General features: G+C 33.8%; 3 protein-coding genes across 3 annotated transcripts; all 3 read right to left on the bottom strand.

Annotated features, from left to right (window-relative positions):
- Positions 1-1,205: 1,205 nt before the first annotated feature.
- On the bottom strand, positions 1,206-4,600 carry PAHX (phytanoyl-CoA dioxygenase (PhyH) family protein). The gene is made up of 9 exons (XM_037635097.2): positions 4,449-4,600; positions 4,238-4,359; positions 4,068-4,128; positions 3,855-3,923; positions 3,594-3,712; positions 2,675-2,822; positions 2,417-2,561; positions 2,226-2,312; positions 1,206-1,459 (listed from the first exon to the last, which is right to left on the bottom strand). The coding sequence occupies exons 1-9, from the start codon at positions 4,501-4,503 to the stop codon at positions 1,417-1,419; spliced, it is 849 nt and encodes a 282-aa protein (XP_037491025.1). The 5' UTR covers positions 4,504-4,600; the 3' UTR covers positions 1,206-1,416.
- A 692-nt stretch (positions 4,601-5,292) lies between these two features.
- Positions 5,293-12,895, bottom strand: LOC105634068 (O-fucosyltransferase family protein). Its single transcript, XM_012216839.4, has 10 exons — positions 12,147-12,895; positions 11,060-11,129; positions 9,695-9,762; positions 9,468-9,556; positions 9,031-9,228; positions 8,245-8,449; positions 7,970-8,137; positions 6,771-6,938; positions 6,503-6,693; positions 5,293-6,002 (listed from the first exon to the last, which is right to left on the bottom strand). The coding sequence occupies exons 1-10, from the start codon at positions 12,516-12,518 to the stop codon at positions 5,846-5,848; spliced, it is 1,686 nt and encodes a 561-aa protein (XP_012072229.1). The 5' UTR covers positions 12,519-12,895; the 3' UTR covers positions 5,293-5,845.
- Positions 12,896-16,431: 3,536 nt separating this feature from the next.
- On the bottom strand, positions 16,432-17,229 carry LOC105634067 (GroES-like family protein). Its single transcript, XM_012216838.4, has 3 exons — positions 16,980-17,229; positions 16,739-16,878; positions 16,432-16,629 (listed from the first exon to the last, which is right to left on the bottom strand). Exons 1-3 carry the CDS (start codon positions 17,082-17,084, stop codon positions 16,581-16,583), a joined length of 294 nt encoding a protein of 97 aa, XP_012072228.1. The 5' UTR covers positions 17,085-17,229; the 3' UTR covers positions 16,432-16,580.
- Positions 17,230-19,954: the final 2,725 nt, after the last annotated feature.

Raw genomic sequence — 19,954 nt, 5'->3', positions numbered from 1 at the left:
TGTTGCTGCTGCTCTGCTGCTTCTTGCTACTGCCACTGCTCCCTTTGCCTTTTGACTCGAATCTAGTAGTTGGTCATGCCCCCCTCTCTCTGATCTCTCTTTCTCACTCTCTTTTCAATTCTTGAATTGTCCTTCCACTGTCTTAATAAGACAGGTATGTTCCCACAGTTGGCAAGTACATTCACTCCAACTCCTAGTTTTGGTTTATCACTTTCTTTTGTACCTTATCACACGTTATCCCTTCTCTGTGTAAAGAATTCAAGAAACTATCTCCATAAATTTTATTGCCTCTCTTCTTCTTTTAGCTTTTTTTTTATTAATGTTTATGTCCTTGCTTCTTGTGTAGGTGTATAGTCCAATGGTTCTGAATTTAAACTCGTATCTTTCGTTTCTGTATCTAATTCTTGCTTTTTTAATTCCAACTAGATTTGAACTTGGCTAGAGTTATCTATAGAATTTTAACATTTTGAATTGGAATTATAGTATGTCGAATCCAAATTAAGCAAAAAGAAAATCTTAGATATTTTATTTCATGAATGTTACAAAGTTCAGTAAAAATCTCCATGCTCGGGCAGAATGATATTCAGTTAAAGCTTTCGGACAGGAAATAATTGTTATTCTTTCAATTCCTGATCTTGCATGTAAAAATCTGTATCTAGCTCAAAAAGGCGCCCCTCGTTTGTGGAGTACAAGTCTCAACCAACCTGTAACAAAATGATGAAAGAGAACACAAATCCCTAAATCAATTAACCCTCAAGAAAATTTACTAATTAAGCTAACTGCCTCTTACCTTCAGTTTTAGTTTGAATATTGAAAACTTCATTACTGACAATCGGGCTTGGAAAAATCAGATCCATCTGGTATTTCAGAAACTCATTCTTTTTGCACTACCAATACTACATTGAAAGAAAAGGTTCTTTTCGACTACCCAGAAGTCCATGGTGCAATAAAAAATTTAAAAAGGTAGCAACTTTTCTCTTTGCAAAAGTGAGTTTTAAATGCTGTTCCACAAATTGTACAGCAGCAGCAGCAACAAATAAACTTTAACAAGCAGTCAAATTAACTCTGTGCACTGATAAGAAAAGTGGTACTTGCATTTGCGACAAATAAAGAGTCAATTACTGCTTGATAATTTAGAGAAAATTAACCTAGCAAAATTTAATTAGTGAAGTTTCATTACCTACATGCAGCTTCAGTAAACCTAATTCTGGTAACAAAGACGAACTGTTATAATTATAACATTATAGTGCTGATAACAGCTTTTTATTATTATTTGTGATATACATGAAACGGAGGAACATTTAACATATGACCAATTTCAAAGGTTACAACTGAGAAAAATACAGTCTTGCTTGAGGTGCACATGCCACAGCATCCATTTTATAAAAACTGATCTTTTGAATCTGCCAGAGGAGATCAAGATGCATAGAGAGGTTCTGGCTCCACTTTTCTTCTAATCCTGGAGAAGATTTCGAGTAAAAAGTACAAAATGTTTAATACAAAAGCAATTGACAGGCATGGAGGTGCTAAAACGCCATACTTCACAAAATTCAAAATCCCAAAAGAAGTGGCAATGCTAATATAATGTAAAAAGTAGATTTACTGATACTCAACTCTAAATCTAATGTCTATATGACAAAAGAAAATCAATTGCTGGGGTAAAGATGCTATTATTCTCAAGATATATTCTTTGACACTTTTACAGAGAAGATCAAACGAAATGCTAAAAACCATGTGCCATCATACTGCGGTCACATCAATGTGAAATTGAAAGGAATTATTTATTTCCTTGAAACAGATTTTCCCTTAGGGACAATTGCTTATGTTTCCACTAGCTCCTGTAACCAACATAATGAGATGTTAATCATGCAGACCAGTACCGGTAAACCATCGAAGTTTCAGATCATAATTCAACTGAGAAAAATCATAAAAATGGCAATATCCGCATCAGTAACAAACAAAGAAACCAATAACGACCGGACAATAGTTTATTGCATCCAACTGACAAGATGAAAAACATGCCATCTATTAACAATTTATTCGCCTTTTACTCGAGGGAGTAATAATAAAATGCTCCTTTCTTCAAACAATGAAACTGAAGTTAAAGTCAAGTAACATTCTCGAGATTATTGAGTTGATAAAAGTTAAATGAACTGCCAATGTAGTTCATACGCTTAGCGGTCAATGAAAAATTTAAAGCTGATATTAGAAGAAGGACAACTCACCAATTGTCTTGTGCCCATTTGCAGCCATCAGTATCCACGACATGCAAGCTGTAGGCATGCCTTGATTTTGGGGACCGATTCTCAAAACTGCAGCCCAAGCATAAGATGAGAAAGAAAAAGGTGAATTTTGAATCCATCAGCTGTTGAGAAATATAGCAGTCCTCACTTCATTGTATTTTTCAAGCTGTTACCTTTGATGAATAAGATCACCATGAATAATGACCAAAGAACCAGCTTTTACTTCAATAGGCACAAAATCCTTTAGCTCATAAGAAGGGGAAGGCCGATCAAAGTAGACCCCCTGTTCACCTCTAATAAACCTTCTCACTAGACCATCTGAAAATATAACAGAAAGGGGAGACTTACTAAACCATGTAATTTTATTGGCTTATTCTGCTTGCTGGAGGGGGAAAAAAAAAAAAAAGAAGTAGCCGAGAAAAAGAAGATACTTTTATGGGATCCAGGAACGGCCCAGAGACAACCATTTACTGTTGTTGCATCTTCCAGGGCCAACCACAGCCCTGTGCAAGTTGGTGGTTCAGTATATAGAAATGAGTTATCCTGGTGAGGCACTACTTCACCTCCGATACCTGGTTGCTGTTAACAAGGATCTCATACATTAGCCAAATGCGACAAATCATTGTTTATTTCTTCCCCAAAAAGAAGACAAAAGCTTCAGAAGCAAAATGAAGATAAAAATTCCTTTGACTCTTCTAAGTTCACTGGATAGTTTTATAAACAAGGTTTCTGAACTATTTTGTTCGATGCAGGCATCTCCAGTGTAGGGCTTATCTTATACCAAATGAGTGAGTTCACAAAAGTATATTTCAAAGTATACCATGTAATCTCCAGTCCCAATGATTTAGCTTAGCCATGTAAAACAGCATATATGACATGAATACTTCCACTGAAGGTGTGAATCCAATTGTGAAGTAGATGCCTTAATTTCTTTTTGAGGCACTGCACTTGGGTTAATCTTTATAACCTAACCTGCATTTTGTCCCATAAGGTACAATGCATGTATTGCATTATATAGAGATTTATTTATCTAATAGATACAAATGAAATCTGCAATCAACACTCTGAGCAAGTAAAAAAATGCTCATTTCATAAACAAAAACACAGCTGTGAATTCCACATCAAGAACTCAATAAGGTTGGACAAATCCGGCAAAAATGAAAAACTACAGGCATGCTTTTTTTTTTTCCATTTGTTCCTTTTAGGATCAATCGTGATCTTACAAACTATACCAACAATCCAAAGTTTGATTAAAGGGTGAACAAAGGCTTTTTAATTCTGCTAAGCTTTTCCATAGTTTATATCAATTAAGCAGCCAATAATTGTTATCAAAATGAAATTGTAACATACCTTAAAAATATACATAGACTGAATAACTACCGGCCTCTTGTAACCCAAGGAGAATAACATGCTTAAAAATTTCTCAGAGCTAGAGAAACTTTTAAATTCTGGGTCAAGCTCGTGCAGGGCTGCAAAAATATATCGTCAATAGTCAATACTGAAAATTAGCACTAAAAATGCATATCACAGTAATGACTGCAACTGCGGTAAAATAAAGCCAGTTCTGCATTTTCTTGTATTAAATAATAATATAACAACTTCAAAGCATACCATGGCCAACTTTATTAATAGAGAGGTGCTTTGGTTGCTGTAAGTTTCCATCATCACCAAATGCTTTCTCTGCCAAATATTACAATTGTCAATTTTCAACTGACCAAGCTACCATAATCTCCCAAAAGCACAAAAATTAATTTAAGGCACAACCATCAACAAAGTGAAGCAAAACTTAAGCAACAAAACCAAAAGTTACAGAATTTTCAATACCTTCGAAGAAAAAAGAAATCTTTTCAGCGCTTTCATAGAAGTAGTCATCAGTTAATTGTTGCTGAAAGTAAACATAAATGAAACGAAACGACCAGATTATCAAATTCTAGATTGTAAAATGAGATAAAACTCTGTAATTAATAAATACATATGATTTTCTTGGCCTAGACCTGGTTCTTGGTGGAGAAAATTGAGGCCGTGGAGCAATCAAAATCATCAAGCAATTGATCCATTCTCTTCATTAAGGCATCGATTTCTTCGGCGTTTGCAAACGATTCAATCACAAGGTAACCTGTCAAAGAAACAAAAAAATAAAAAATAAAAAAAATTGTATTTTCTGTAACATGGAAGCAGAATCTGTGATTGGTTAGGCTTAGTTACCTTGAGCATTAAAGGACTGAAGCTGATCGGACGTGAGGCTTCGGGTTATCCCCATGGCTTTGGTTCCCTCTTTTCGGTACTTGAGTTGAAGATAGAGATGGTGTTGACCAGCCGCTATTTCATTTCAAAGCTTCTATTAAGATAAAAGAACCGAGAAATTAGCGAAAGATTAATTAAATCATTGATTTTTTAATTAATTTTGTAAATCAAATTACGCAGAATTTGACAATTGATCGATAAATACATTTTAATTATACTTAAATTTAGCGTTGGATTGCCTAAATTTCGTTTGAATATTTGCAATTTATATGAAGTAATATATTTTAAGATTAGATTTCCTTAAGAATTTCCAAACTCAAAACTATAAAAAGAAAAATAATAACAGGATTTTATAGATGATATCAAGGTTGGTTGCTATGGTTTCCCTAACCAAAAGTTAGGAATTTAAGACCTGAATATGAAAATTATTGATTGAAATGATTTTCCTTAACCAAAAGATTCGAGTTTAAGAGCTGAATATGAAAATTACTAGAAAATTTCACCCTCCCTGTAGGCCCTACAATACTTAAAGCTAACCTATCAGAATCCAGTAGCTTTCAGAGGTAATGAAAACCGAAATTGATACCTAAACGGCCTTTCAAATCCAGTGGATATATATTTTTCACAAATTAACAACAATTTTTTCTAAATCTGCGTTTATTTTCTTAATTAAGTAGGGGATTTATCAATGCATCTCAATTTTCATCCTAGAATTAATAATAATTTCTTCAAAAAAAAAAAACTACAATTAATAATAATTAAAACCTCAAGTAAAATTAGAAAGAAAAAAGAAGACAAAAGAATGTAGACACTGAACAAATAATTCTTTTTTTCCAGTAAAGAAAATGAAATAAAAGAGTATCTATAGACATGATAAGATAGGAAAAAAAAATCAATACCCTGATCTGTAATCAAATGTACACAACTCCTTCAGCTGGTCTCTAAGGTCCTACAGATGGATCAAACCCCAACTAATTTACAAACACGACAAAACCAGGGTAGGAAAGAATCACATGTATCATTATACAGCTTGTTAGATACAGCAGCTGTAGAAGCATGTATAAAAATAATGCTCAGTTAATGCCCGGAAAATCCTGCAATTAAAGAATGCTCTTTCTATGTTTTCCGGCATCATGTACAGAAAAACGCAGTTCCCCCTATATCCAGCCCCTAATAATCATATGACGATGATCTCCAATAAATCTTTAAAGCTCCCAAAATTGAAGTTTATGCCCTCTCACCGGAGGGGAAAAGGGGAAAAAATGAAAGAATTATGAGACAAAAATGGGGGTCAGCAGCAAGGTCTGCTCATCGAAATACAGACAGAAAAACCAACCATCAAAATATTCCCCAGCAAATCATGTAGCGGATGATCTTGATTCTGTCTTGTTCATACGGCACATGCAATCTGGGCATGGAAAGGAATATATAGAATCATTTGGCCTTTTGAGCTCAAACCCTTTGGAATCACTGTGCGAGCGCATATTCAGCATATGTCGTTTGAAGCTCTTCCATCTGGCATAAAAGGGGAAAGGATAGTCAGTTTTTATTTTTTATTTCTTTGGGTGGGTTGGGCGGGAGAAGCAGCAGTAATTACTGCCAGACACCAGTAAATCCAGTCATGTTGATTAATTATCTCAATTGCTCAAATTCAAAGGAATTACTAGAATATGGTCATAATAGGCATTCTATTTTATAGTTCATGGAATTATAAACATAAAAGATGGAATGCAGTGTATAGAATTATCTCCCAAATTAGTGTCATTAGATGTCTAACCAGTTACAAACATTAAGCCCATCTTATCTAAGTTAACAATATACATTGAGCTATCACATGGTCATTTCCGTAGCTTTGTTTCTTCCCAGCTGATTTACTCATAACCAAAATCAGAAAAACCTTACTTATAGAGTAGCTTAACATTTAAATTAATTCTGCCTTCATCATTTTGATTCCAAACTTACAAAATGATTGATTACTTGAAAGAAAAATATAAAGCCATGGAATAAATGCATACCCTAGATTTGGATTATCCAAAAGCAAAGCTAACTTTCGCTTGTCTGGCCGGATTGTCTTGGAGTGTCCGCCATACAAAAATCTCCTATGGCCCATCAAAAAATGAGGAAAGTTTCCACCTTGGGTTGTTACAAATACCTCACTGTGAAGACAGACAGTGTAGTCTATAGCTGCCATCCTGGAAGAATAGTTCTGAAAGCAGCAACTCAAGTCAAATCAACGACAATGAATCAAACCTTAAACAAGAAACAAACCATAACCATCCCTACCTTAAACGGCGCAAGTTCATCCTCAGATGCCAGCATTTCTTTAGTTAGCAAATTTGGGAACATTTCCAACAGTGGGGCCATGTATTTTTCAGCATTGTATATCTTTCCTGATGCCAAGTAGATATATGTGTTCTTATCAAAACCCATCCCTCGAAGCATCAAGCCCACCTGATAAGAGAGATAAAATATGATAAACCAAAATAAAATACAAAACCTCACTAGTGATATCATATGTAGGATAAGAGTAAAATTAGCATAGATTCATTGTAGATAAACTGATTGATCAATTATTATCCGAACAGAAAATTGATTTTACACCCTCTGATGTATGGAGAGCTGGCTAACAAATACATGAAATCCCTAACTGAAATACGCCACATTTTCTCAGGGTAAAACTGTATTGCTACCTTATTTCACGTAGTAGAATTAAAACTTCATTACAAATAAAAATGCTGCAATTGTAGTACAAGTTCAGTGCAAAAATTAGGCCGACACATTTTACAACCATATTCGCAGAAATGAATGAGCAAGTCATCCTAACCCCTATTATTAAAAACTCCAAACTCCAAAACATTCCCACTTAAATGAGAACATGATCTACTCCTACCCAGTCAGAAAAAGAATAGTAAACTGAAAATTTTTGGGGCTGTTTGTAGGAACCATTAGTCTCTTACACCTCAAAGCACAGTATGCACGTATGTGTGTATAAGCAATTCACTCACAGTTCATACATCTTGAAGGAAAATATTATAACCTATCTAAATAAAGATCCTGCACCTACTCATACCTCTCAGCCCCTAGAGTTTCTGATATCAGATAAAGAAAAATGATTATTTTGACCAGCTAATAGCTTTGTGTTGCCCAACAACAAGATTATAGAGGCACCAACAAGCCACAGCAAGGTCATCGGCAATACAAATGGTTCAACGACACACTCAGCTACTTATTTCACAAACAAAAACAAGAAAGGGCTAGTAACATTTGCACCAGGAATCAACAACTATATAGTTCAAAAAGCATCTTCAATTGCCTACCAATATTGCACAGTTATTTGACAACAATCAGCATAGCAAAGACGGTTACAAAGTTCAAGCAAGTACGCAACACAGAATTGACGACTGAATTCATCTGAGAGAGCAGATGCAACTGAAGTTTAGGCATCACTGGTTAATGAACAGAAAGATGGTCATGCATTTTACCTCTAAAGGAGTAAGGGGACACTTCCCATTGAGCCTTATTGCTCCAGGACGTATAGTGCGACCAGGCTTTGTAAATTTTCCTTTCCAACCTCTTTCTCTGGCTGCTATCATGTCCTTTTCTTCTTCTGCTCCACCATCAAAAACACAGCAGGAGAAAGCAACCATGTCCTGTGCACAAGTGGGCGACTTCCATCAGTTGACGATTAAGATTTTCAGAAGAAAAACAATTCTTTTGTTTACAAGGAGCAAAAGCAATAGAGATTTATTATACTTACCTCCTCAAAGCGAAGATGCACAGAAACATACTTTCCACCGTGGTTCACACTGCGTTCCTTCATTCTTCCCACCAAATTTTCTCCCAGACTTAATATGGGATTTGAAAACCTTAATGCTTCATAATTTGCTAGGCATCTAAGCCGCTGGACAGCTGGAGGAGCATCAAATGACAATCGATTTGCGAAAGGAGAAATCCTTATGACCCTGAGTCATTCATTAGAAAACAATACTTCAAACTAACAAAACAATACAGTGTCAAAGTAATCCGTTCGCCATCGCCAATAACAATCATGGTGCATGTGTTGGTTTCATCACAAGGAAATGACAATAAACATAGCAACTGAAGTTGACCCACAAATAACCTTTTAATAAGGCTTACCTTGACTTGTTTGTCAAGGCTAGCGAGCAATGTTCAAGGCACTTTCAGATCTTATATTGAACAAATGAGCCAAATTTCCACTAGAAGCTCGACTTCTTAAATACATAACTGAGCTTTGTTGGTTTGCTTTTGGTAAGCAGAACCAAGCTCATCATCGCATACAATTTCAATAAGCTGATGATAAGCTTAGCCTGAGTTTCACTTGCATGTGAAGTTCAACTAACTGAAGAAAGCCTAGCTTAAGCTTAGATTAGGCTTCAGTAAAGATGCAGCAGGTTTGAACCCTCAAAAATTATACAAAGAGATAAATAAGATAATATTATCAAACACCAAGAAAGAAAAATTTAAAAAAAAAAAAAAAAAAAAAAAAAATCTTGAGCTGATTGATATATAGTCTCTAACTCACTTTTCCTCAAGTAGCCTTGGAAGGACAATATCCCTGTAGTACTGAATGGATGACCACGCTTTCACTCTGAAGTTGTAGACATTGGTCAAGTTATGATCAAAACGCTCCATAAGATATCCAGGAATCTTATCAACCACCCTTACGTCATTTTCCAAGCTACTGACGAAATAATCTTCATCATAAATATCTCTAAATTTGCTGAACAAGTAAAAACCCCAAGTAAGACATTTTGAATGTGACATGACTATGACGCAATGACTATGCATATTCGTAATCTAGCAGCAAGTGAAGTAAAATAACAATTAAAGAACCTATTCAGGATTATCTAACCCAAACCTTTTAAACACTCTTTTTCTTAAAAAGAAAAAATAGAAAACAAACTATCAATACATGCATATGATGGTCTCAAGCCATCACACTACAGAACAGGGACAAACCTGGGATCTTTCCAAATGCTATGAAAATGAAAATTTGGGATAAGAAGTGTTGCATTTAGATAGCCTGCCACAGCAACTGCATTACATATCTAAAAAGCATGCATAAAAATTGTGTTAAGAATAAATAGAACAAACTATTTTGCAATAAAGGGGAGAAGAGGGAAATATAAGTGAGGAGCTTGGCAAATATAAACATGAAATGAGGAAAAGCAATGAATCAAACCAACCGATGTCCTCTGCTGATTCAGGCCACCATTCGCCTCAATATATATGTAACCATTTGATTCAGGTAACTCTGTTATGATAAACAACCACAGCAACAAAGTTTAATAAGCAAAGAGAACCAAGATTGTGAAACCTATGAATATTGAGAATGGAACAATTTTAGGAAAAAGTAAGGAAAATGCAGAACAAAAACGAAGAGATACAATAGAACCCAGTTTTCCAAATTGTTGATCCCAAGTAATCCTATTTGTTTAGGGTATACAAGAGGGTACCACCTTATGTAGCTTCAGGCCCAATAATATGGATCTCCTATTGGATAGAAGTCAAAAAACACTAAAATAAAACGCAGAAGGTAGTCTGGGTCATGCTGATGATAGCAACTGGAGAATCTTACCTTATAAGCACTATTATTACTAGTGCATATATAGTACTGCAGAGAACACAGATATAAAATGAATAAAGCTTAAATGGAAATGGTGGAAGTGCTCTGGAAGTAGAATAGTAAAAAAGTTAGTTGGTGAACCAAATAAAGCTGGATTAAGTGATAAATTGAGGTTTTTTCCACAAAAACATTTCAAGATCTGCATTCATAACAAGCAATCTTTGTGGAGATATTCTGCAAGAACATTTCTCTTCTTTTGAAGATTCCTAGACTGCCTTAGATCTTCGCAAAGAATTTGACCAACGACTAAAAGTTCTCTTAAATGATTTTTCTGAATTTTTGTAAGAATCTGTTGTGAACTTTAAGCGTAACTTTGTATCTTATATTTTGCTGAAGGCAATGGCGAACAGGAGCTATCAGCATATCACAATGACTAATAATCAGCACAAAGTGATTGCAAATCATTCTTGAAGGAGGGAGCATCCTTTACAGAAGAAGAAAATAATTAAGGTAAGTACACAATGGATGCAACTTCTGATCATTGGCCTTATGACCCAATGCTACGTTCTGTCATTCAGCAACTTGATGATTCTTACAGTTGAAAAAAAAAAGTAAGCAATCAAATTCTAATCAGAATTAGTATAAATGGCTCAACTATTAGAATATCTTCCCACATAACTTACTCCATTATCCAACATTTATACCAACTGCCAAAACTGGGTAGCATCACAAAATAATGACTTAACACATCTAGTTAGATCTAGGATGGCCTCATTCTTGCAACCATGATTGCTAAATTCCAAAGTATGAAGCATGAAAAAGACACAAAAAAAAAGCTGCATTAATAAAACTTAAACAAAACATTGAGAGTAATGCCAACTACTGCATCTAGGCCATTGACATTTAATTTATTACATGTTAACAAATAGTTGATAGAGACATTCCTAAAAAATACATGATATGAGGCAAAAAAAAAAAATCATACCTCCCGAAGACTTGTTCACACATGATCTCCACTCACCACCTTTATATGAGTTTTTCCATATTGTTGATAGCTACAAAGAATTTCATTGTTTATTTCAGAGCCAAATACCTAAAAAAATATATAAATTATCTTACGCATAAAGTTTTTGCAACTATTAACAAACACAACAAAGAATAAAGCAATTTGGAATATGAGACTGCATAAAACAGGAATAACTATCCAAACTCAGTTTTGGAACAGAGAGAACGCAAAACCACATGACTGTTCTGCTATGTAATTAGTTACTTGTCAACAAAAGTATGTAATCCCATAGAATATTGGCATTGCTGCAACTGTTCTCATGACTGCACTACTGGATTTAGTACAAAAAAAAAAATTTAAAAAGAGTAGTAGAAGCCCCAATGCGCTAAGACTAATGAATAAATTTGGGTACCAAACCAAAAGCTAAGATCTTAAAGCAAATTCTGAGAATTGCGTTCTTCCGTACTAAAAATAAAACTACTAGATTAAGCTAACCTTAAAGAGGTGGCATTCTAGTTCCAACATAACCGAATATTTTTAAATCCCAGCCCACCAATTGTAACATGTAAAGAGGAGTCAAATGTTTATCTTTAACATTCAAACTAGTAGCGAAATTTGCCAGGTCGCCAAAGGCTTTCTTTTGGCTAATAAGGAATAAGGAGAAGGATGCATCTCTTTCTCCAAACAGTTTATTTTGCAATAGCGTTGGGCATCAGTTAGGCAACGAACGATGCATCTACCAATATTAAATCATGGTTTCTCAACATTATTACTAAAGATAGAATCGCAAAATTGCATTTGTTCCTTCTAGTCAAGTCACTTGGTTCTAGGTTCAGATTTGCATCCGAGCCATACCAATGCCAAATACGAAAGCCACAGACGATCCTAACCTCCAAATCATACCAAATTAACCCATCCAACAATGGAACTCATAAAACTAAGAACTAAATAAGATCAAACTTATATCACCAATCCCGAAGATAAATTTTAGAAGAAAAAAAAAAAAAAAAAAGCATCCCAATTATACAAAAGTAATTTACAGAATTGAAAAAAAAAAATTGCTCACCGCATCAGCAGAAGAATTATCCGCGTCCATTTCAGGTCGGAGCTTTTGATAAAGCTGAGGACTCCGATAGACAGACCCAGGAGCAGGCTTATGCTTAATGACAGGAACGACATCAAACGATACCGTTCCCATATACAAAAGCATACCAGATATGTAAATAAGAGGGGCAAATAGAAAAATCCCCTGGCGGCGGAGAAGGACAGAAAGAAAAAGCCAAGCGAGACGATGAGCAACGGTCCGACCTGGCGGGTGGGACGCCGGAGTAAAGCGCTTGGAGCGGCTACCGTGGCGATACCTCGGGGAACGAAGCGGCGATTGTGGCGGTGAGGGTGTGGAGTGGCCGCTGCTCGGTATCCTGTTTTTTGCGTGCATTTAGTAAACCAAAAACTTTTGGATCTCTGTCTCTCCGTTCTGGCTTCCCCCGCTACGACGTCGTAAATACATAAGCTTTAATTCAAAAACAAAAAAAAAATCAGCGCCTCCTCTGTTGGCTTTGGTGTTGGTGCCTATACGTTGTTTGCTTTTATTCTCTCTTTCATGATGTCTCCCTTTGTTCCTGGGAGCTGTGTCCGACTATTATGGCAGATGAAAGAAAGAGACAGAGAGAGAGGAAAGAAGGAAAGCACGTGCAAAGGTTGATGATGTGTATATTGTTGTTTTCGTTTTGGGGGTGGCGAGCGACAGGCAGATTGCAGTTGGAAGCTCTGTGGAAGGGAAGTATATATTTTAATTTCATTTTCATTGTCATTATTATTAATTTGCATAGGTTGCTTTTACTATTATATTTGAATTGAACGAGGAGTCCTCCACTCGCTTGGCGTGCGGATAGGTGCAATTTAATTGTTTTTATTATTTATATTATTTGATAACGTTACATATTCTGAATTATAGTAATTATATTAGTAAAACAGTTACTAAGTAGTAAAACAAATTTATTTTGCTTAACATGTCTAAAAGATAATAATGATTTAAAATAATTTTGATATGAATAATAATGTAAAATTATTTTATTATTTTAGCAAACTATAAAATTTTGTAAGTACATTATGATTTTTAAAATAAAATATTAAATAGTAATTTATAAGAATCCAAATATTCAATCTAGATTACTAATTTTCTTAAAAAATAATCATTTATTTCTAGATACTTTCAAAATGATGAATATATAGATATTTACTTTAATTACTCATATTATATTATCATTCTAGGTATATCACCTTAAAAATGATATTATTTCCAATCCGTTTATATAAACAAAGTTTTTATTGTCAGTGTTCTATCCATATACAAAATTACTTAATTCGGACTACAGTTAAAATATAAAATCTAAATTACTCTAAATTTGTTTTGTTTAGAGTAATTTTTTTATTATTTTGTTCATATTTAAATCAGAAAAATGGATATATTTCTTCCATCCTTAAAAATTTCACCTAAATTTGAGCATGTTTCAAACCTCAAAATTCAAGCCTTACCCATTACTTCATATAAAATTTATATACTTGAGTATAAACTTTCTTTTATACTATATTTTCTATCTTTAGGAGTAACTTTCAAATGTTTAATCTTTAAAATTACCCAGTGACTAATCTTTCAAGACAGCTAATTTGAATTACAAACAAAATTGAACTTATAAATTAATCCCTAAAACATGTGATGTTTAAACTTTAAATAATTGAAGAAAAAACAACATATTATCATTTCAATAAATTGAATTTAGAATTCTCACTTCCAATCCAAGCTTAGAATCTCCAAAATTCTTGTGCAGTTTGGACAAAATTCATAATTTAAAAAAGAGAACACTTGCAGTGGAAGAAATGTGTGGCAGTATTGCTTAATATATAAATTTCAAGTTAAATCTAAAAGGAAAGGGAGCACGTGCAGGGAAGAGGAGGGATGGGGTGGCTCTTTCTTTTCTGATTTCAAACACAGATTTAGATTTCCCTTTTTCTGCCTAACCATCACTGCCTGTCTGAAGAAGAAATGTCTAGCCCCTTCTCACCCTTCCTTCCCTCTGCAAATTTATGTTTTGTTGCTTATTTCATCTTCAGTTGTCTCGAATTTAATAAACCCTAAACACATTTATTATCTCACTCAAAATGTTTTCTTGGAATTAGGGACAATTTTATTTTCCAAAAGATTTTATTTCAATCTTATTAGATGCTATTAATATTTGTTTTCGCTCACATTATTGTTAAGATATTTTTTCAAACATTGTTACAGAGCAAACACATTATAATTACAATTTCAAATACAAGTTACAGAGCAATCCAATTCGTATAAGGAGCAGAAATTACTGGGAGATAAAACCGGTTACCTTTTTTTGTCATCGGTATTTCACCTTAGCAGCTAGGATAATTGGTAAAAATATTCTACCTTTAAATAGTTGAAGCCATTGGATTGATAATTTAGTTTTTTATATTTATGTACGTTCATTGATAATTGAGATCTCCTTGCTGACGATAGTACATGAAGATCTTACACAAAACCTAAATGGACCCTCACCCTCCCCTCTTCGAAGGGATTTGATATTGGGAAAATGCCATGCATTGCCTTGGATTTGGATCTCTGATAATACCCCCGGCCAATCAAATTATTACTATTTTCTCTTATGCTTAAAGAACATCAAATTTAATATGGAAACTTTTAATTTATGAAATTCAACGTAGATAAATCAAATTCTACTAAATAAAAAAAAAATAATTATATTTTGAATTTATTTTTACCAAGAAGAAGAAAGAAACAAATTGGTTTTATGTTTCTCCAGGCAATTGCTAGAAAACTTGGAATCTCCTAAGCAACAACACCAAATCCCAGGTCATTGCCAGCTCTACGAAGGTACATGAACCGAAAAGGGACCAATAAATTGACTTCAGATATCCATTTCAGGTTGGTCACATCCTCTCCAGTCCACTATTAAGTTTGTGGACAAAAAATTTGCCCTTTTTATTAGATTAGGCAGCTGACTAGAGAAAGTGGATTGTTTGTGTACTTAGGAAGCAATCAACTCTAATTATTATCAAGTTTTAGACAACGAGGAAAACTAGTTAAATGGAACTATCGGTTTCAAACTTTATAAAGCATGAATTAGACTCACTACCTACCTTGTTCTCATCTCATGCGATCTCTGCTCTATGGAATTGACCTCATTACTTGACTAAGGAGGGTGTATGGTTTGACACCATCCTCTTTAGAAAATAATTTCAGCCAATCATGCTGAAGATAGCTTTTCCAAAAATCACCATTTAGAAATTTTTGAAAAAACTAGTTAGGAAGCAATGTAGCAGTTGCCATAACTTCCATGACAAAAATTATTTGAAAATACTGGTATTAAAATGCAATATGGACGTTTTATACATCCAAAAATAAAAGTTTTTGATAAACTCAAATCACCATGGTATATGAAGGGACACCAAGCTCATGTACGACATCATGACAATTGATGATTATTAGAGCTCAAATTACCTCTAATCACCCAGATGATTAGAGCTCCTATTACAATACCAAGCAAGCCCTAAAAACATTCGCAATAACAGCAAATCTTAAATCAAATAAGAACTCATTTGGTTCACAGAATGGCATAGAATAGAGACGGAATAAAATGATCTATTCCATTGGAATACTTATTTCTATAAAACACAAAACAGCTATTTCATGGAATGACAAATTTAGGACAACTTTCAAATTTATAAAACACAGTTTCATAACAACTAAAAAGTGAAGAATAAGTATTCTATAATTTGTCATTTCATTTCTATTCTATAATTATTAGCCCTCTCTAAACCACCAAAAGAATAGAAAATGCAAACGATATAACAATGTCTGGCATTTCCATAAAGCAGCTGTATTCTTCTAAACTTCACTCCCATTCAATCTTTTAATCATTACCATTTTATACCCCATTGACAAATTCCACAGGAAGATTGGACAGAGCATATTAAGTATCAGTCGAAATCAACTTTGATACACCAACGTATTAAAACACACTCAACTGCCACACAAGTTGTTTCCACTACAAAGTTTGGTTCGTGGAATAAAACTTAGGCCTACTTTGATTGTGGAATGAAATAGGAAGAGAAAAAAAAAGGATAGACTCTCCATATTCACTCAAAATAAATTTATATTCTATAAATTTGAAGAATTTTGTCAAACCTTAAGATTATGGAATAACCATTCTATTTCCCCATATCCGTTCAACAAAACCAAACCAGGCCTTAGTCTACAAATTCCATAATATAAGAAGGAAAACCAACAACAATGCAAAAGCAACAAGGAAGAGATAATTCCATTCTCAAATTCCAAAATAACTTAGTTCAATTAAAAATCATCATCAATATCCGTAAGTTACATAACTCCTAACCCATAACGTTTTAGTCTTATAGAGCTCCAAAACAAAAACTCATTTTAGATGGAAAATAACAATAAGCAACCAATCAATCACTCATGTAGAGTGCCCAAGATGTCCTCATCCCTGTACAAATAAAACCTGCACAAGACCCGGAAAGGAAAAAAAACAATAACAATAAACATCGGAAAAATATACAACAAATCAAACGAAAAATTGGCAAAACAGGTTGCAGTTGAGGAACACGTACTCTTTATCCCCAAGTTTCACTTGGGTTCCTCCATACTCAGGCAACAGCACAGTGTCTCCTTCCTTAACCGATGTAGGGATAGTTTTTCCTTCGTTGCTCCTCAATCCAGGACCAACAGAGATAACCTTCCCTGAATTCAGCTGTTAAAACCAGAATAATCACAACAATCAGGATCAATTCGAGTCCAAATACATACAAAAACTAACAAGCCACGTACATATTTCAAAATACAAGCAAATACCTTCGTGGATGACTCGGGGAGGAGAATACCAGCGGTGGTTTTGGAGGGAGGAACGATCTTCTCCACCAGCACGCGATTAAGGGTTGGAATCAAGCGCTTAGCCATTCTAGTAATCCAAAATCTATCTCGTCACTGCAATTTTGAGGATTGTAGTATAGCGGGCGAAAGGGAAAATGGCGATCTGTCCCCTTAAAAATGAGAGGATTAAGCCGTGCGAGAAGAGGGTGCCACAGGGACCAATGCTCTAGAGGGGAATAGAAGGTTCTAGGTCTTAGGGTTTTAGTTAGGGTTTTACTCACTGATCATATGGGCCTCCGATGCATAGTTGGGCCATAATGAGCCTGACCCAATGCGCGTGCGCACACGTAAAAAAAAAAGAAGGGGGAAAAGTATATTATGTAAATAACAATACATGCTTTGATTATTTTTGTACGTAAAATGTTGGATTAGAGAGTGTAAAGCCTAAGCCTGATGGAAGGATCTTCATGCAACTGCATAAGCTTACTCGTGATCAAATCCACCCCTTACATCTTTTCTATTATACTTATGAGATAAAAAAATATCGTATTAATGTTCGAACCGATAATTATAGAGATTTTATATCGATAATTAACCACTTAGAATGGTTATTTTTACTTGTCTTTAAAAAAAGTAAAAAAAAAAAAACAGATTAATGTTATTCATGTATATAAAGAGACAAATTTCAGTGCAAATTTCCTCTCTAAATTGTTAGAAATTTCTCTCTTGAAATTCATGTGCTTATGGATCCTCCATTAGGCATGGACTGATAGCTTAACCATAATTTGCATGATATAGTACACCTAGATTATGCATGTAATTTTCATAGCTTAGCTCTCCACTTAACTTAAAAAAAAAAAAAACAGATTGAGATATAGTTGTAAGGGATTACTCACTTGCCACATGTGAAACTCGATCCATAAAGAAACTCTCAAAAGTATTCCGAAACTTGCAGCCAGTAACAGGAACTATAAACTCTAACCTTAATCTTGGATTTTTCGAAGTATCAGAAAGATATTTGGGCTCTTATCGACATGGATCATGTTGTAACTGAGCTAATACAAATTGGGCTCAAACAGAAGTAAAAATTGTTGTGTGATTTTCAATCCCTCTCCATCCGCAATTTTTCCGACTAAACAAATGGTCAAAAAAGCGTCAACATCGCTTCGAATCTGCGCGGGCATAGCCCACATGAGTTTTAAGTCATGCTCGATAACCACTCCGGCACACCCACTTGATGGTACCAGCTTTACAAAATTTTTTGGTCCACATAGATGTAACAATAATTAAAATAAACCACAATTTTTGTATTTCACATACGATCCATGGCACATATGCTAATAGAGACCAGACACGTGGAGAAGGGTCAGGGTAATTGTGACTTGCACTTCATCAGCAAGGATTCCCTAGACATGGTGTATGGGTCTCACCTAATTAAAAATAGTTTTTTTTGGTTAAACGTGGGTATTTAAGACAGTTTTATACTTCTATACTGTAAAGAATTAAACGCAAAATAACCTTTTTTTTTTCTTTTTTATGAAATGATTAAATAGTTTAATACTAATGTAATGTACCATTTCTTCAAAAAATATACCATTTCTGTTTCATAATACTTATCACATTTGAAAAAATAGTTTGTTTCAAAATATTTATTATATTTATAGTTTCAAAGAATAATAAATATTTTTTTTTTCATGTTTACCCTTTGTATATGACCAATAATTATTACTTGAATTTAATGATTTTTTTAGAAAGTATTAAATTAAAAGTAATTAGTCAATTTACTTAATAATTCATTATGACTTAAACAAATTTAATAGTTTACTTAAGAGACCTAAAATGCAAAATGTAATAAATATTATGGCACACAGATAATACAAACAATGTACCATAAAGACTAATTAACAACTCATTGCTGCAAAAACGAGCGAGAATGGGAAAAAAAGTTAGGTAAATAAGTTAATTTATAAGTAAGTATACCTAACACATATTAAGAAATCTTACCATATTAATGTCGAATCAACAATTTTACTTGAGAAAATGCTGTTTTTTTTTTTTTTTTTTTTTTTTTGAGTGGAAGAAAATGCTGAGTTTATCTTTAAGATCATTCAAGATAAAAACAATTTAATCTTAGTGCGTGAATGTTAGTGATAGAATATCCATTTCCATTTGCATCAAAATAAAAAGTTATTTTCTTTTATAATCAGGAGACATAACTCTCCTCAGACTGTAAAATATAAGATTTTTAATTTTCCTAGCAAAGTGCAGTTCATGAAAATTGAATTTGTGTTTTCAATCTTACAAAATTGAAGTCACTTACCATCTAATAGTATAAAACAAAAACTTATTGATATAAGGTAGTTTATATAGAAAAAAAATTATTTTCTTTTTGGAGAAAATTTGTCCAAATCTTTTTGGGGGAAAAAATCATGTATTCTTTTTAATGCATATGCAAAGGGATGATTTTCAGCTAAGAATTCCTGTTCTTTTATTTAGGTATATGTCTGCATTAGACAAGATCGACAATGACAGAGTTCCTCATGGCAAATTTCAGACCAATAAAAGAAAAAGGACAACAGAGAATATTAATTTTCACCCATTAGTCATTAACATCTGCTTGACTGTTACAATTGATTGGAAGGGATGGAAAGGAAAGGACCAATTCAAATAGTTTTTAGTTTCATATATTAATTTATATTTAAAAAGTAAAAAAAAAAAGATGACATAAATTAGTGGGTGGTGGGAGAAGATATCAAAATGAATAGAGATGTATATGGAATACGATATTAAATGCAATATAAATATTGGTGATATAATTATATGTCAGAAAATTAATATTAAAGCACATGTTATTTATTGTCGTATTACTAAATATCACATTAAAAAAGTGTTTAGCTCACATATACATTTAAATATAAAAAACTCGATATTTCATAATCATTGATCAATAACTAATA

This window comes from Jatropha curcas, chromosome 11 (assembly GCF_041381405.1).
Source record: "Jatropha curcas cultivar XTBG-Jc1 chromosome 11, XTBG_Jcur_1.0, whole genome shotgun sequence".
In the NCBI taxonomy this organism is placed as follows: Eukaryota; Viridiplantae; Streptophyta; class Magnoliopsida; order Malpighiales; family Euphorbiaceae; genus Jatropha; species Jatropha curcas.
This window is presented reverse-complemented; position numbering and strand designations above follow the sequence as displayed.

What these genes read in the sequence shown, in the direction of transcription:
- LOC105634067 (XM_012216838.4), bottom strand. Translation starts at nt 17,084, where the DNA reads ATGGCTAAGCGCTTGATTCCAACCCTTAATCGCGTGCTGGTGGAGAAG. An exon ending in TCCCCGAGTCATCCACGAAG is followed by an intron (nt 16,879 to 16,979) that starts GTATTTGCTTGT and finishes TGGTTTTAACAG; the next exon opens with CTGAATTCAGGGAAGGTTAT. An exon ending in GTGAAACTTGGGGATAAAGA is followed by an intron (nt 16,630 to 16,738) that starts GTACGTGTTCCT and finishes GGTCTTGTGCAG; the next exon opens with GTTTTATTTGTACAGGGATG.
- LOC105634068 (XM_012216839.4), bottom strand. Translation starts at nt 12,518, where the DNA reads ATGCACGCAAAAAACAGGATACCGAGCAGCGGCCACTCCACACCCTCA. An exon ending in ATAATTCTTCTGCTGATGCG is followed by an intron (nt 11,130 to 12,146) that starts GTGAGCAATTTT and finishes AATTCTTTGTAG; the next exon opens with CTATCAACAATATGGAAAAA. An exon ending in AGCATTTGGAAAGATCCCAG is followed by an intron (nt 9,229 to 9,467) that starts GTTTGTCCCTGT and finishes TTACTTGTTCAG; the next exon opens with CAAATTTAGAGATATTTATG.
- PAHX (XM_037635097.2), bottom strand. Translation starts at nt 4,503, where the DNA reads ATGGGGATAACCCGAAGCCTCACGTCCGATCAGCTTCAGTCCTTTAAT. An exon ending in TTTTCTCCACCAAGAACCAG is followed by an intron (nt 4,129 to 4,237) that starts GTCTAGGCCAAG and finishes GTTTACTTTCAG; the next exon opens with CAACAATTAACTGATGACTA. An exon ending in AAATGGGCACAAGACAATTG is followed by an intron (nt 1,460 to 2,225) that starts GTGAGTTGTCCT and finishes AATCTTCTCCAG; the next exon opens with GATTAGAAGAAAAGTGGAGC.